The sequence below is a fragment of the Notamacropus eugenii genome, chromosome 3, assembly GCF_028372415.1.
Source record: "Notamacropus eugenii isolate mMacEug1 chromosome 3, mMacEug1.pri_v2, whole genome shotgun sequence".
Taxonomy (NCBI): Eukaryota; Metazoa; Chordata; class Mammalia; order Diprotodontia; family Macropodidae; genus Notamacropus; species Notamacropus eugenii.
This window is the reverse complement of record NC_092874.1, coordinates 160,603,393-160,619,968: the sequence shown is the minus strand read 5'-3', so window position 1 is coordinate 160,619,968 and position 16,576 is coordinate 160,603,393. Positions and strand designations below refer to the sequence as shown.

The 16,576-nt window shown below is 33.8% G+C and overlaps 1 protein-coding gene across 1 annotated transcript in view; it reads left to right on the top strand.

The window, feature by feature from the left end:
* The window catches only part of PCLO (piccolo presynaptic cytomatrix protein), a 558,031-nt gene that overhangs the window by 424,070 nt on the left and 117,385 nt on the right, over positions 1–16,576 (top strand). Inside the window, 3 exon segments of the mRNA XM_072653223.1 lie at positions 1,606–1,817; positions 11,088–11,138; positions 15,220–15,350. Of these exon segments, the coding sequence (XP_072509324.1) occupies positions 1,606–1,817; positions 11,088–11,138; positions 15,220–15,350 (394 nt within the window).

The following is a 16,576-nucleotide window of genomic DNA, read 5'->3' as shown; positions in this document are numbered from 1 at the left end:
TCTTAAATGAGGACAGTAATTCTGACAATGCGAATGAGCACCTTCTCTGAAATTTGTATTCTTAGGGAGTTGTCTGGAGAACTGAGAGGTTAAGTGATTTACCCAGGGTCTCACAGCCAGTCGTTTTGTCGAGGCAGGGCTTGACCCTTGGTCTTTGAGGACCCAAAGTCATTTCTCTATCTATTACACCATACAATCTCCTTTAGGTTCATAATAAAACTAATATTTTTACTTAATGTAAGAAATTATGAGGGCCAGTTGAATCCATGTAGCTCCTGACAGTGTTTAACACTTCAATTTTATAATTTTTTTTTCTCTTTCAACAACTCCAAGAAATTTGTTTGCATGTAGCATTGTTCCTGGCACAATGTAGAAGCTTAAGTGCTTATTGAATGATATAATGAATGAATAAATAATGAAAACATAGATTTCATAAGACTCAAATTTGTCTGTTTTTTTTTTTTTTTTTTTTGGTATTGAGGTTTGTTCTGAGATATGGTGGATCCTTGGATGGTAGAAAAACAGGCAAAAAAAAACCAAACCCATGTCACATAAAGCATTTTTTCCAGGGGCAAGAAAGAGCTACCCCATTGATTCCACCTAGTATATTTTACTTCTTTCTCAAAATGAAGCAATTTATGTTCATTCTGATTTTCAATCTCTTCTATACCTTAAATTTCTTTTGAAGCCCTCCAGAAGCACATGAAGGGACAAAGGAGAAGAGAGTAAATTATATGAGATACAATTAACTGGTTAACCCACAAGGATTTATTAAATGCCTGCGATGTGCCAGATACTTTGTTAAGCATTGGGCATACTGTGACATATAAAAATAAAGGGCGAGAGATATAATTTCTGGATAATTAATCATTTTATTAATCATGCTGTGAATAATTAATAAAAAGGGATTCTTGATCTGGATTCATGAAATCCACTCAGTGGTTATATGTCCTTGGAAGAGTAGGTGTTCCCAAGGGTGGCAACTCTGATTCATTAACCAGTAATAAGAGAATGAATATTATAATGAGAGGTAGGCTTATTCTAATGAGAGTCTGAGAGACACGACTGATTATTCAGCGTTGGTCAAAGAGACATATCTATATATATATCTATATATATAGATATATATATAGATATATATATCCCCATCTGGGGTAAACTAGACAAAAGGGAAAATCCACTTTTTCCCTGACCTGTCTGAGTATAGGCCAAAATATATCAATTCAGCTTAACCAAAATTTCTTTACTTTTTGAACAGATCTGAATTTTCTCTTATTATCAGCCCTATATTTCAAAGGCTGCCTGAATAACCTACAGAGGCTGATTTCTCAGTGAGGAAATAGGAGGGGAAAAACCTTCTGTTCAATTCAATAATTGGTTATTAGTATGAGAGAAATAAACATTTCTCTCAATACAAACAGAAAATAAAAACATTCCTGACCCCACAAGGAGCTTATACTATCCATAATTTCCTTTTAATCGACTGAGGGTTGACATTTTATCTTTAACACCCAGAGTTCTAATAGTGATGGTGTAGAGGATGGTATGGAAGTCAGTTTCTTTGACAGGGACTTAGTACATAAAACTGCTTTTATCTTTTTGCAGTAGACAAAGCAAAATCCCCCGGGGTGGATCCAAAGCAGCTGGCTGCAGAGCTCCAAAAAGTTTCTCTCCAGCAGTCACCACTGGTTCTTTCTTCAGTGGTTGAAAAAGGATCACATGTTCACTCAGGCCCCACATCAGGGGCATCCAGTGCTGTTCCCAGTCCTGGTCAACCAGGATCACCCTCCGTGAGCAAAAAACGGCACAGCAGCAAGGTGAGTCACTTCTAAATATGTTATGGTTTCTTTTCTCAAGTCCATTCTTAGATCAGAGAAAAACAAATGAGAGACGATTTTGTGTCCTGGAGCTTTCCGCTCCAGCATCTTCCCTTTTTCTCTGACAATGTAATTGCTGAGAAGCAAAAATCAAAACCATATTTCTTCGGTTACAATCATTTCTTCTTACAATCTATCCTTTTAATCTAGCAAAGTTAATTTTGCTTATGCAAATATTAAAGTAGAATCTGTCACATAGATTTTGTGTTCATCATAATCATGGTTTTTTTAAGTATACTTTAGATGTTCTTCTGAATTTTACAATAAGAATATTATGAGAGAGAAAAACACCTCTGTGACTTTAGGCAGGTCTCTAAAAGCTCTCTCAATCTCAGTTGGAGGGGGTGGTGGGCTGGATGACCTCTAAGATACCCTCCAGCATGATAACAATGACCCTGTGATCCTAAATCCCCTCTACAATTTATTTTCCCAACTCATGATAGGGAGATTCCTACCCTTCACAAACAAGAATGTATTCTTTGCATCTTCCTAAATATCGAACAGGTGAAGCGCTACCCTCCCTTCTGGCCTGCTTGATGCAGTGTAGCTATGCAAGGCAGCAGATTTCCTAATCAAAATTTCACTGGTATTGGCCTAAGGTTGTTGTTATCCTTTCAGAAAGAAAAATAGAAGAGGATACAACCTTTAGAGCAAGTCTGTACTTATAAAGCAGAAAAGGAGCAAAGATCAAATTTCTAACAGCAAGTTTTGTAGGCTGAAAATCATTTCCACTTCTGAATAAATGAGCAAGTGAGAACATTCTAAGAGCTGTATTTATGAGCTCTTGTGTTCAGGTGCGCTGAACTTACTAGACGCACCCACATCTACCACACAAATAGAGTCTACGTGTGTGTGTATACACACACAGATATATATAGGTAAATGTATGTTTATGCAAGTATATAGATATACTTAGTGTACATACTAGGGATGTTATATATTATAACTATATATGTATATATGTATGAATTTTGTAGCCATGTTTATATGCAAGCCTAGATACAAATATATATGTGTGTGTACATTTATATATGTATGCACCCACAAAGCTGTGTGCACATGTATGTATATATGTATATGTATATATATATGCACATACACTATGGGTATACATATACATACATACATACATACATATATATATATACTTTTATCCCTTTCATAAGGCCTCTTCAGGGCATCTCTGTACACTAGAAAGCACTTCCTTTTGTGCTCTCCATACACATACACACACAATATATATAATTTTCTCAGTCAACAGTCTCTTTCCTTTTCCAGAAGTCAAGTTCTTCATATCTAATAGAATCACAGAATTTTAGAGTCAGAATGGACCATCTAGTCCCTGATCTAGTCTAACTCTCTCCTTTTACAGAGTAGGAGCCTGAGATCCAGAGATGCCAGATAACTTTCCCAAGGTCTCACAACTACCTCATTGGATAAGAACTATAATCTAATTCTCCTGACTTCCAAGCTAGTGTTTTTTGGTTTCTTTTTTCCTTAGACCCTGGTACCATGCCTGGTGCCTTTCCCCTGAGATTTTCTTTTGTATACTCTATTTCTATTTATCTATCTGTCATCTGTCATCTATTGTGTGTACATAGTTATCTGCATGCTATCTCCCCTATTAGAATGTTAACCCCTAGAGATAGGGTACTTTCTTTTTTGCCTTTCTTTGCACCCCTAGCACTTATCTCAATGCCTGGCAAATCATAAGGACTCAATAAACACTTGTTAACCAACTGATAATGAAACAGATACTTCTGTTCCATTACTGTAAAGAGTCATAGAGCTTAACATATGAGCCTAGCATTAAGGAGCCCCAGTATTCTCCCCCGTCTTATCAAAATAATAGTCTTCTTTTGTGCATGTGGTGACTTCACATATTACCTGATGCATCCTGAGAGTAATTTAATAAAATTCTTCGCTTTGTATAACTTGAAAGAGAGTTAACCTAAAAACTAATGAGTAGGATATGCAAGACTGGATAAGGCTATTTTTCTTATTTAAAATTGGGATTTCTCAGAAGACAAAATGAAGGTAGCACGCATTTTTCTTTTCCTGATCAAATTCTTATGTTTTAAATCCTGCTGAAACCATCATCTATATGCTTTGGCTCAGATTTAACATTACTTAAAGGACCAGGTTCAAATGAAATGCTTCTAGTATGGTATTAGAACACATTCTTCCTCAAAGATAATTCTCCAGAACACATGTTCAAATATAGAATTATGTCTTTGTCTGGTTCACATATTATCTGTTAATCCTCTGAATCTAGGAACATTAAGAAACATTAGAAATTCCCAGAATTATCCAAAGTAATGGATGTCTACCTAAGTACATTTTGCCTTTACAGAATAAAGTACAAAGATTTTAAATGTCTAGTCACTTGCAGGTCTCGCTGGTCTTTCTTTGGCAGATGTCATGTGGAGAGTGGAAAAAAAAATTGTTCTATAGTTCCTCTGGCAACTAATGAAAGATCAAAGCAGCACAGTGGGATGTTGCTTGATGTATTGATGTACTGTATTTTTTGTTTTGTGCAAGAAATCAGAGGGTATATGGTTTTCAGTTATTTTTGCTGAAGTATCAGAAATAATTTTGATGTACTTTCATGTTAGGAAGAATATTTTACTGACCAAACAAGAGAATGTGGATCCATCCATATAAAGATGTGATATAGAAGCTTGCTACATCTCTTTATCCTTCACTTTGTTGCATTTCTGTACCATAGATGACTTTATATAAAATACAGTGGTCAGAGTGTGAGTCTGATTATTATTATCAACTTAGGAAGTTTTTGCTTGATAGATGGTAGAAACTTTCAATATTGATGGCATATTTTATATCTATATCTGTCTATATAGAGAGGGAGGGAGAGGGAGAGGGAGAGGGAGAGAGAGGGAGAGGGAGAGAGGGAGAGAGAGAGAGAGAGAGAGAGAGAGAGAGAGAGAGAGAGAGAGAGAGAGAGAGAGAGAGAGAGAGAGAGAGAGAGAAGAGGGAAGAGGGGAGTGGAGAGGAATGGAGGAGAGGGGAGGAGAGGAGAGGAGAGATCTATCCTCACAACAACCCTGTGAGGTAGTCATTGATATATTCCCCATTTCACAGATGAGGAGACAAAGACAGAAGTTAAGAGACCTGTTCAGGTATACACAGATATTACATATCTGAGGCAGGATTCTAACCCAACTTTTCCTAATTCCAAGTGGAGCATTCTGTTTACTACCTGGCTGCCACCAAGATAGTGGGTAGACAGATAAATTACTATAGTTAATAGATTCAGCATTTTAATATTTTCACACAAAATGGAACCCCAAGATTTCATTTCTAAGTAAATTTCCTAAGATTTGTGGCATTTGCCTGTGTGGTGACTTAGGATGATCAATTAGGCCACATTCCACTGTATATTATTATTATTAACATTCATTAGATATATGTGCATAATTGCACATATTTTAAATATGTTACAACCCATTTCTTCGAGAAAAGCTAAAAGCCAGTTCTTTCATTTTGCTGGCAAAGAGCTCAGTTTTCTCTTGCCTTCTTATCTCTCCCTAACAAAATTAAGGTCAATACATGTTTCTCATATACCTCAAGAAAGGGAATTCTCATTTACTGTTTTTGTTTATTTGCAGCAAAGAGAGGGAGAAATTATTTTGTTTTGTTTTTAGTAAAAGCATCAGTTTGAAAACAAAAGGCTTTCAACCCCAAACTTATTCATATTACTACTTTGATGACAATAAGAAAAATAACTTTTTTCTAAACAGAAAAACAGTGTATTAATTCAGTTTTATAGTAACTCATCTGGAGATTCATGAAGTTAAAAATATCCCTCTGCCAAGATTTGAAGTTCTTAAAAGCCATCTCACTTCTGATATAAGGAATGCTTTTTCCCCTGCATTCTTTCCAGACATTCGCCATCTGCAGAAGGGTGCATTGAAGCATGAAAGAAAAAAAATCTTTACACTCCTCCCAGATTTTCTCAAAAAAGATGAATTTTACAGCCACCAACAATCATAGATTCTGTAGTAATTTTCCAAGCCGGTTATTAAACTATTGAAATGATTATGCGTCTGCCACACACTGTCTATCCAAAGACTTATGCATAATTTCTTTGACTTTTTGTCTCAATTCTCTGTGCTGTCTCACCTATATTTCATTTTTTTCTGCAAAAATGTCCATATGGACATTTTTATGGACTTACACAACCATCTTCTCTCCTTTTCTGTTTCCATAGAAGTTTCTTCTAGGAGTTTGTTAGATAGATAGATAGATAGATAGATAGATAGATAGATAGATAGATAGATAGATAGATAGATAGATAGATAGATATACATATGTTCCCCCTAGAGATACCATAACATCCTTAAGATCAGGGATGGTGATGAATCGCGAGTACAGTGTCTGACTCATAACAAACTTCATAAATACTTGTTGATTGGCTGATTTAAAGAGAATGAGATAATTCATGATAGGAGTGCTCCTAGTTCTATGCTAACTCAACCAAATCTGTATTGCTGAACAACTGAACAGACTTCCTCATCCTTCATTCTACCATTATTTTCCTTCCGTCACAATCAAGTGAGATCGTTCCCCACTCTTCTCTTCAACAAAGTAATTCTTCCAAAGGAACTCAATGAAAGGGATTCTATAAGTTCACCATCGATTCTACTTATTTTGATACCAACTTGGATGAATCCTTGATTTGCTCAAAGTCAGTACTTATTCTGATTCAGGTCACATCCTGTCCATGGTGTCTGTGCAATTTTTTGTTCATATTTATCCTACATGGAAGATTAACTCAACATACTAGAGCCCTCCCTCTATTTTAGTATATGGTGTGGGGAAAGTATTTCTGGACCACTTGAGGTTTTTTAACACAGTCACATATAGCAACATCTAATACATGCTTGTTGAATTGAATTTGCTATATTGAATAAGATATCAATACCTCAGTACCTTGAAAATTGTATTTCATCCCATATAGCTTCCTGCTTCATTTAATTAATTTGTGTTTGTGGTTCTTCTTGACTTTGTCATGAATGTCATTATGACTTTTTCCCATAATACAATGTGTCAAGTTGGTAGATTCCAATTATGATGCATCTATTATAATTGATAATGAAATTGACTCAGGGTTAATTAAAAGAATTCTAATAAATTCTGTTCATTTCTTGCTTTTCTGCCTTTACAGTTTCATCTTTAAATGCTCACTATGATCACTTGACTCTGTTGCTGGCTCTCCTACCTAGCTTGCTATAGGTTTATTTTTTCTTAAAATGCTTTTTGGTGTTTTGTAACTTTTTTAAATTATCCTTTCTTGAAGTGTTTTGTAAGCCATACTGTCCTTTAGACTGATACTGCTCTTCTGATTCAACATTTTGCAAAGATTGCCAATGCATTTTGAGATAAGCTGCTTTCTGAGCTCTTTTGTATTCTATTGCAGTGTTGATTTTATACAAGTTAAATTTCTCTAGAAAATTTAATTTTCTGTTTCCCATTTTTATTAAATGAAAACTTGTTTAAAAAGGTTCATTTACAATTGCTGCAATTCCAAGTGATGCCTTCTCATCTTTGTCTTTTCTACTAATATCTAATTTGTCAGTGGTTTAGCTGCATACAGCCAACTGATTCCAAAGTTATTGTCATTTTAGTTAGAATCCAATCTTTTTAGATTTTGTAATTGTTTGTCATCCTTTTTTATCATCCATTGCTTCCTACAACTTATAGAACTTACTCATGGTATATTAGAGTGAGCTTCAGAGCAGCATACAAGCTCTTGGTTTCTTTCATCCTTTGATCCCAAATCTTATTTTACAAGATGGTTTTGTAGATCCTCTGGGTCCCACTTTTGAATCAGAATCACAGAATATCAATATTTGTTTAATTTTTGGAGAATATTGTCAAGTTTTTTTTTCTGAGGCTTTATTTTCCTTTATAATAGATATTAATGCTTAAGTTTCATTTATCTTCATGGTGCTTTATAAGATTTTATTCTCTTCCTAAATGCTGTAAGGTGAGGTGGCCAAGTTCCATGACAGGATGTTTCTTGTTGCCTCTGAATGTGTGATGAAACCAACTTCATCATATCCTTTAGTTATCTCTCTGAAGAAAACCGGCATCTATCACTGACTTTTTTTTATAATTTCCATTTTCATTTAAATTGAGAATGTTTATATCTCCATTATCTGGTTCTTCTAATTGCATATCAACTCATGAATGAGTAGAAGGAATTCTTGCATTGAGAGCACTAATAGTGAAACTGATGATGATTGACATCTAAAAACTGTTATTTTCATATACTCTACTTCTTCCCCTTTATCAGTCTGCTATCTTCTCCATTGAAACAGAAGGTGATCACACATCTTATCTCAAAATAGTCATACTTAGATGACACAAATCCTCCTCAGTGTGTCCACGTGCTATATACAGAATAAAATTTCAGATGTCTTTGGGAGAAATAATAATGTTTTGTGAAGGGGATTCAAGACTGATCTAGTAAACAGAATCAAAAAAATTCACAATTGGAAGGGTCTTCTGAAACAACTAGCTGAATCCATGTCTGAAAAACATTTCCCTTTTTATCATTCTGTTAAACCTTTGCTTAAAGAAATCAAGTCATTGTTACCTTATAGGGCAAATAATCCCATCTTTAGATCATTCTAATATTAAAGATTTTCTTCACAACAAATCCAAATTTTCCTCTTAACAAATTTCACACGTTACTTCTTTTTTTGTCATCTGAGTTGTGACATAACTAATCAAAGCCCTTTATACATGTAATAGCCCATTAAAAACCTAAAAAAGAGCTGTCATACCTCACTGCTCAGGTCTTACCTTCTCCGAGTTAAAAATACTAGTTTTCTTCACATTGTCTTCATATAGCATGAACTCAAAGCCCTTCAGTATCCTGGTTCCCCTATTTTAAGAGTGCCAGTTCCCAATGTCCTTTTAAACTCAGTTATACTGAACACTACTCTAGAGGTGGTCTGACAAGGCAAATTATCACTTGGAATTATCACTTTCCACATCCTAGACTCTATACCTCTCATAATGTAATCTAGGATTGTGTAAGCTTCCTTGAATATGATACCAAACTCTCAATTCATGTTAAGTATGAGTCCAATAAGACCCTTCCTTCATTTGAACTTCTGTCTAGGTATGCTTCCCAATTTTGTATTCATTAAGTTGATAAAAGCTTGTTTTCATTATTCGCAGCATATTTAGAATTCGCTGCTGATAACTTATTACAGTGGATCAAAAATGAAATAGCACTAAATAAATATCCTTTGTAATTTTACCAAACTATATGAATTTTTAACCATAGTAAGCCATCTCTTTAAAATATCTAGATTATGAACATAGGAATGGCCCTTCCTATGTTCCATTAAAGAAAAATAAAACCATCATCGATATCTTTTATAACACTTATATTTTATGATATTCCTTTGAATAGTCAGCCTATAACCTATATATGTCATTTATAATAAAAAAAATAAAATAAAAAGAGAAAAAAAAGACAGTAAATTTAACCAATGCGTCAGTCAATTCCAACAACATATCCAGTGTTTTACATCCATAGTGTCCCATCTCTCTTCAGAGTGATGCATTCTTACATTTCTTCTTTGGGGCTAATCTTGTTCTCTATCATTTTGCACCATTCTGTTTCAGTTGTTTCACTGTTCTTTATAATTTTTATTGTCATGGTCATTGTGCATATTGTCTTCTTGGTTCCGCTTATTTCATTTTACATCAATCCATATATCTTCCCATGCTACTCTGTACTCATCCTATTATCATTTCTAACACCATAGCAATATTTCATCACATTCATATGTCTCAATTTGTTTAGCCGCTTCCCAATCTATGGGCATCCAGTATATTTTAAGCTCTTTGCAACTTCAAAAACATACTGCTACAAATGATTGGCTGTATATAAGGCCTCTCTGTAAAGAAAAAAATCAAGTTTCTTATCATACTATAGTTTTATAAACACAATTTAATGATTCAATTTAATGCCAACAACATAATTTATTCAAAAGCAGTTTCTAATTTATCACTTGAGATTTCAACGAATAACATACGTCTTTAATCAGTCTCCTGTACCTTAATTTGAGAAGATCACTTTCAATGCTTACTTCATGATATAATATAAAGAGTCCTGAAATTGGTGTCTAAAGAACTAGGCTTGAATTCTAGCTCTTTCATTTACCAATCATGGACCTTGGGCAATTCATTCTAACAGTATGAACCTCAATTTCCTAATCTGTAAAATGGAGATAATTCAAGGCTGTAATAACCTTTCAAACACTTACAGAAATGTGAGCTATTATGTTTGGTACGTGATTGATAACATTATCCTAAATCAGTTAAGAGTTCGATGAAAAAAAGAAAAGAAGGGGGAAAATGTTTAGAATGTAGGGCAATATTGTTAATTGAACTGCATATCAAGAGGTAACAGGAGGGCATGTTTATCTGGACAATGGACATTTATAGGAGAAAGAAGAAAGCATGTCAAAAACAAACTTTACCTGCTTGACAATTTTGCATCACTTGATCCTTTTCTCTGTTATAAAAGTATCATGTATGAGAATGTACCATCCTCATTTCTTTGCAGAAATTGGAAATTATGAGTGGGGGAAACTACATATTCTATCAGACTTGGCTGATGAACTAGTTTTGGTAAAGTGTTTTTTAAAAAAAATCTTTGCTATAAGGGATGATTCTCTGGGAGGGGAGGACAATATTTTAGGAAATGGTGGTGAAGTAAAAGTCAAAGAAATTATTGTTGTTGTTTTTTAAATGAATAAAAACCTCATGGTTTGCTATTACATGATTTTTTTCCCCTCTATTTCACATCCAATTTTGGTAAACACAATTTAATGGCTAAATTATATACCTTCAACAGAGGTGCTTAAGATGTATTTATAATCCCTGTGTGTCCTTTGAAGTATTAAAAAATATTGTTCCTGATGTTTTTATAACAAATCTTATCCCCATAAAAATTGATTTATGTAGAAATACAATGTAGATTTCTTCTTTTAAAAGTATGAATAGAAACTCTATTTGAAGCTGGTCAACTGAAAACTGAATGAAATTTATTTTCAAACCAAAATTGTGTAACCAACAAAATTAATAGAGCTTCGGAATGTTGAAAAATCAAATTATATGAATGTTCTATGTAATAACTTTTGTATGTGTTCTTTAATATTACAGCCCACTGATGCAACAAAGTCTGTCTCTCATCCAATTACTGGAGAAATTCAGGTATGAGAACATAAAATAAGTTAATTGTTTTCATATATTTTTGAATAAGTTTCCCCCCCACTGGCATTATTGATATTGTGAATCCATGGAGCAGAAACTGTCCTTTTTATTTATGATGTTAACAGATGTTTAATTCATGTCTATTTTGACAAAATGCTATATTATGTGGAAAGAAGTTTTATGGAATAAAAGTGACCATCGTTCCCCCTTGTAACAAGGTTTAGAGGATAGCCCCTGATATTTAGCACAATTATACAGATCACAAAGTTCATTTTAGGTCTTCCTTCAGTTGCTACCTGATCCTCACCTTTAATCCTATCATACAGAGTTCTATGGCAATATAGTCGTATGTTTTGATGTTTCCTTGTTGATTAGTAAATTTTTAATTTATCTATCAATCACATCAGATAAAGGCCACTCAGTTCATCAGAAGTTATTTTAAAACCTGGAGAAATCTCTTTTCCCATAGTAGTTGTTTTATGGTTCTTTCTATACTGAAACAACCTAATCTTTTCACTGGACATCTTGTTTTCCAAATTTGTTGGTATATCAAGTGCAGAACTTTCCCATCTTCTTTTAGGATTGTAAATACCTCAGTTGGAATTCCATCATCTCCACTCATCATACTGCCAGCAATATTTCCTAAGGCCCACTTGACTTCATTCCCTAGGATGTCTGGATCTAGATCAATAACCATTCCATCATGTTAAAATCTTTTTTGTTTGTATAGTTTGTTTGTATGTTCTTGGCATTTCTTCCTAATCTCTTCCATTTTTGTTAAATCCCTACCATTTTTGTCTTTTATCATGCCCATTTTTGCATAAAACATTGTATTGATATCTCTAATTTTCTTGAAAAGATTCCTTGTCTTTCCCATTCTCTTGTTTTCTTCCATTTCTTTGTATTGCTCATTTAAGAAAATTTTATCTCTTCTTGTTATTTGCTGGAATTCTGCACTTTGCTGGAATTCTGCATTCAGTTGGGCATAGCTTTCCCTTTGTCCTTTGCCTTTCTTCTGAAGGTAAAAAGATCCTCAGTTCCTTCAATTAATCCAGTTTTAATTCCCCTTCTTATCCTGGTCAGTCTACCACACATGCATTACTCCTTGTAAACATCCCCTTCAAAAGCATGTGCTAAGAAATACACACAATCTCTCAGACCAGGGAAGATGAGAATGTCATGTCTGAATGTCATGACCCCTGCTTTGGACAAAATATTCTATGGACACTTTCAAAGTTCCCATTAGCTCTTTTGGCTGACATATCACACTACTGACTCATTCCGCTTATTGTCCAGCAATCAGTCTGTTTTATGTGAACTGCTATCTGGACCCATTGACTATCCATTTTATATTCGTGTGACCTCAAGTAATCGATTTAATCTCTCTGGGTCTCAGTTTCTTCTACTATAATGTGAGGGATTGGATGTGATGATTTTTAAGTTTTCCTTCCAGTCATAAACATATGATCCTATTAACTCTGAATTCATAGAGGTTATGATATTGCATTATTAATATTATCTATTAAATTTCATCCATTAAATCTTGTTAGCATTGACTCACTATTCTAACCTATAGAGATAGTTTTGACCCTAATCCCTTCATCTCTAAGTTATCCCTCCAAGCTGAAAGCTATCTGTAAATCTGCTAAGTATGACAACTATATTTTTATTCCAGTCTTGATAGAACGGAAGAAAATCAAATTATCACAACTTATTAATAAAATGTTGAATAGAACAGACCTCTTTCCTTGCTAAACATCTAATATTCTAGATAAATGGAATCTCCTTCATCTACAGTATAGTAACTCTTTCAAAAATTAGTTGTCAGACATAACTTGTTCTTAAATATAACCTATTCCTTTAATATTCTATCCTAGAATTTTGCCAGAAATCAATGTCAAATTCATTCAGATATGGTTTAAAGTAAGCAGCAAAATTAATTCAATAACTTACCACTGGTAATTACAAAGTACCACTGAATTTGGCATCGTTGCTCCGTGATCATGGACATTACTCAATCTGAAAGAGTAGTATAGGAAATCTAGTAGCCTGTAGTATCTTCAAAGTAATTTTCACAGTTCCCTGTGTAAAGTTTGTTATATTATGTTCATTTTTATATATTTATATATAAATTTATATATGCATATATATATTTATATATAAATATGTTTTTTACTTAATCGGGAACAAAGTGTCCAAAAGGAAGAAAATTTTGTCTGTATGGTACCAAAACAATCATTCAATTCATTAGAAATATATCAGAGTTAATTATTTTACTCTTTATTGACTTGGTTGTCACTTTGCATATTTGACTTAATTGTTTCATTTTTCAGTGCATTGGCATTATGTAGATATAGCTAAAGTATCATTCAGATCATCAGTTATAATAGTGTCACAGTATTACTATTCTGGTTTCCAAGGTTAAAAAGACTTGAACAGATTATTTTACCCCAGCTCTTCTGTTGAAAACTATGGAATGAGAAAACAGCTGTAGGATTATCATCAGAGAGTAAGCACAACATATAGAAATTCATTAATTTCATGCCTTTTTCACCATGCTTATCTTCTTAACCTGAAGTATTTTTCTCTAAATAGCATCTCTCTCAATATCCATGGCTAATTATGTAGGGGAGAAAAGCAATTTACTTGTTCTGAGACAAATATCAATTGTATATTTTATTCTGAAGGAGTTAATAACTATTCAAATAATTAGTCATTGTTTTAAACTCCAAAAACTTATTTTAAAATGAAAGTGATATTCCTGTAAAGTTTTCTCTTTCAGAAACGCATGCTAAGAAACCTGCCCTTTTTATTTTTCCCTTTGAAATGAATAGACAGTGAGAAAGGATTGCAGAGTAGAAAGAGCACTTTATTAGATATGTAGCTTTATATTTCTCTAATCTTTATTTTCTTCATCTGCAAAATGAAAGCAGTAATATTTGCAATTGCCACACAACTGTGTAAACTCTAAACATATATACATGTGAATTGTTAATTACCTTTAACAAGAACTAGGAATGACATAAACTACTTTAATGTTAAATAAAGATTAAATCATTTTCTTTACAGAGTAGTCATTTTTCATTTTTATTGGATGAAAGCAAGTACTAGTGTAAGCAATAAGAAATTTTTTTTTAGGAAAATATGATAAATCCAGGGACACATTTATTAAGCACCTATTATGCTAAGTACCGAGGGTGGGAGCTAGAAATGGGAATGTAATGGAAGTATAGATGAGATTGGCCCTTAACCTCAGAAAATTCATATGGAGTAATGATAACAACAGGGCAGCTAAGTAGGGAAGTGCTGGGCTTAGAGCTAAGAAAACTCATCTTTCTGAGTTCAAATCTGTCTTCAGACACTTACTTGTTGTATGACCCTGGACAAGTCACTTAATCCTGTTTGTCTCAGTTTCCTTTTCTGTAAAATGATCTAGAGAAGGACATGGCAAATCACTCCAGTATCTTTGCCAAGAAAACCCCAAATAGGGTCCTGAAGAGTCAGACAAGTGAAAAATGAATAACAATAATATAAAACATTTAAGGTTGGCAAAACACTTCCCATATATTATTTCATTCAATTTAAAACTTATGAAATAAGTACTGGAGGCATCATTATCCTTATTTGAAAGAGGAGGGAACTGAGTCAACTAGAGTTTATTAGATTCCTAAGTGTGCCAAGAGATACTAAGAAACACACACAGAAACAGTTCTTTCTAGCAAGGAATTCCCAGTATAATGGACTCTTAACTGAGGTTGACAAAGGCTAAGTGACTTGCCCACAGAGTCACACAGACAGGAATTATTGCCCATAATATTTGAACATAGACCAATCCTGATTCTAAGACCAGTGCTCAGTTCACTGAGCTGCTATTCCACCTTCCCAATACACATATTAATAATGCAAAATTCTGCATATTCAGATGTATTAGAGAGCTGCAAAAAAAGTACTTGTACAGTTGTAGTAGGAAGGTCATTATGAGCAGGAGGAATCAGAAAAAGCTTCTTGGAGAAAGTCATATTTTACTTGAATATGGTCAAAAAAAACCCAACTTAACCAAATATTGTAATATTTTCTATAGCTTCAAATCAACTATGACAAACACCTTGGAAATCTTATCATACACATTCTTCAAGCAAGAAATCTCGTGCCCCGAGACAACAATGGATATTCTGACCCTTTCGTTAAAGTGTATCTTCTTCCAGGGAGAGGGTAAGTGAAGAAGAAATTTATTGTAAATATCTGTATTAACCAACTCCCTTAGAAAAGTTGTCCCCCATTAAGAACTTAGGTTGACAATTTGTCTCTGACATTGGTGACTTTGGGAAAGTCAGTTAAACTTTCCTGGTCCTCAGTTTTCTCATGTCTAAAATGACAGATTTGGACTAGATGGCCTCTAGAGCCTTTTCCAATTCTGTATCTATAGTCCTGTAATTTGAAAAACACTGATAACATTAGCAGTCCTGCCTTCTAAATGCCTTCCTTTTGATTTCCTTCACATTGTATATATTTAGTACAAGTTGATAGACAACTTGTATTAATTAGTAATTAATCCTCACAAATCCATGAGCTTGTGAGATAAATGTTTAATGACCATCTTTTTTTTTTTCATACAAATTAAATCAGTGTCAGTTACAATGGGGGAAACTTATCACAGTAAAATTTAAGAATTCAAATTTTCAAGTGTATTAGACTCTTCAAAGCAACTTGCAAAACTACATGAATTAATTTTTGAACAGATAGGAACAAGTAGCATCATTCAATAGTCATTAAGTATCTGCCAGATTTATTGCTTAAAACTAGTTATCTTTGAAAATTCTAATTTGGCAAAAAAAAAACAAAACAAAGTTTCCTTTTGAACCCCCTTATTACAACAATCTATCAATTGTCTGGGACAAAGTATGAACTCTTTGAAGATGCTTAATGTTTGTATAATAGGTGATAAAGGCTACATTCTGGTCTGTAAATAGTATTTTAAAAAATTCATAAATCTGCTGTTTGTACCTGAGCCCTATTATGGTTTTTCTGGCCCATTTATATCAGAGGAATTAAAGTGGTTTGACTACATGAGAAGTAGCAAAGGAGAAAGAAAAAATATGTCAGACAGATAGGAGTAAAATGAAGAGACGACACTGAAAGGAAAGCCTAGAGAAACAGTACATAGGAGAAGGTGATTAATAGTTCTGATCCCTACAGAAATGTCATGAGGGTAAAAAAAAAAAGTAATTATATTTGGTAACCAATAACACATAGGTCAATTTGGAGAGGATCATTTCAGTTGAACAATGATACTGGAAGCCAGATTACCAAGTTTAAAAGAGAATGACAGAAGTAGTGGAGGCACCTATCATAAATGGCTTTTTCAAGATTAGCTGAAAAGGGAAGAGATTTCAGGCACTACCTACAGGCAGCTGAAGTGACTCAGTAATTGAGCCTTG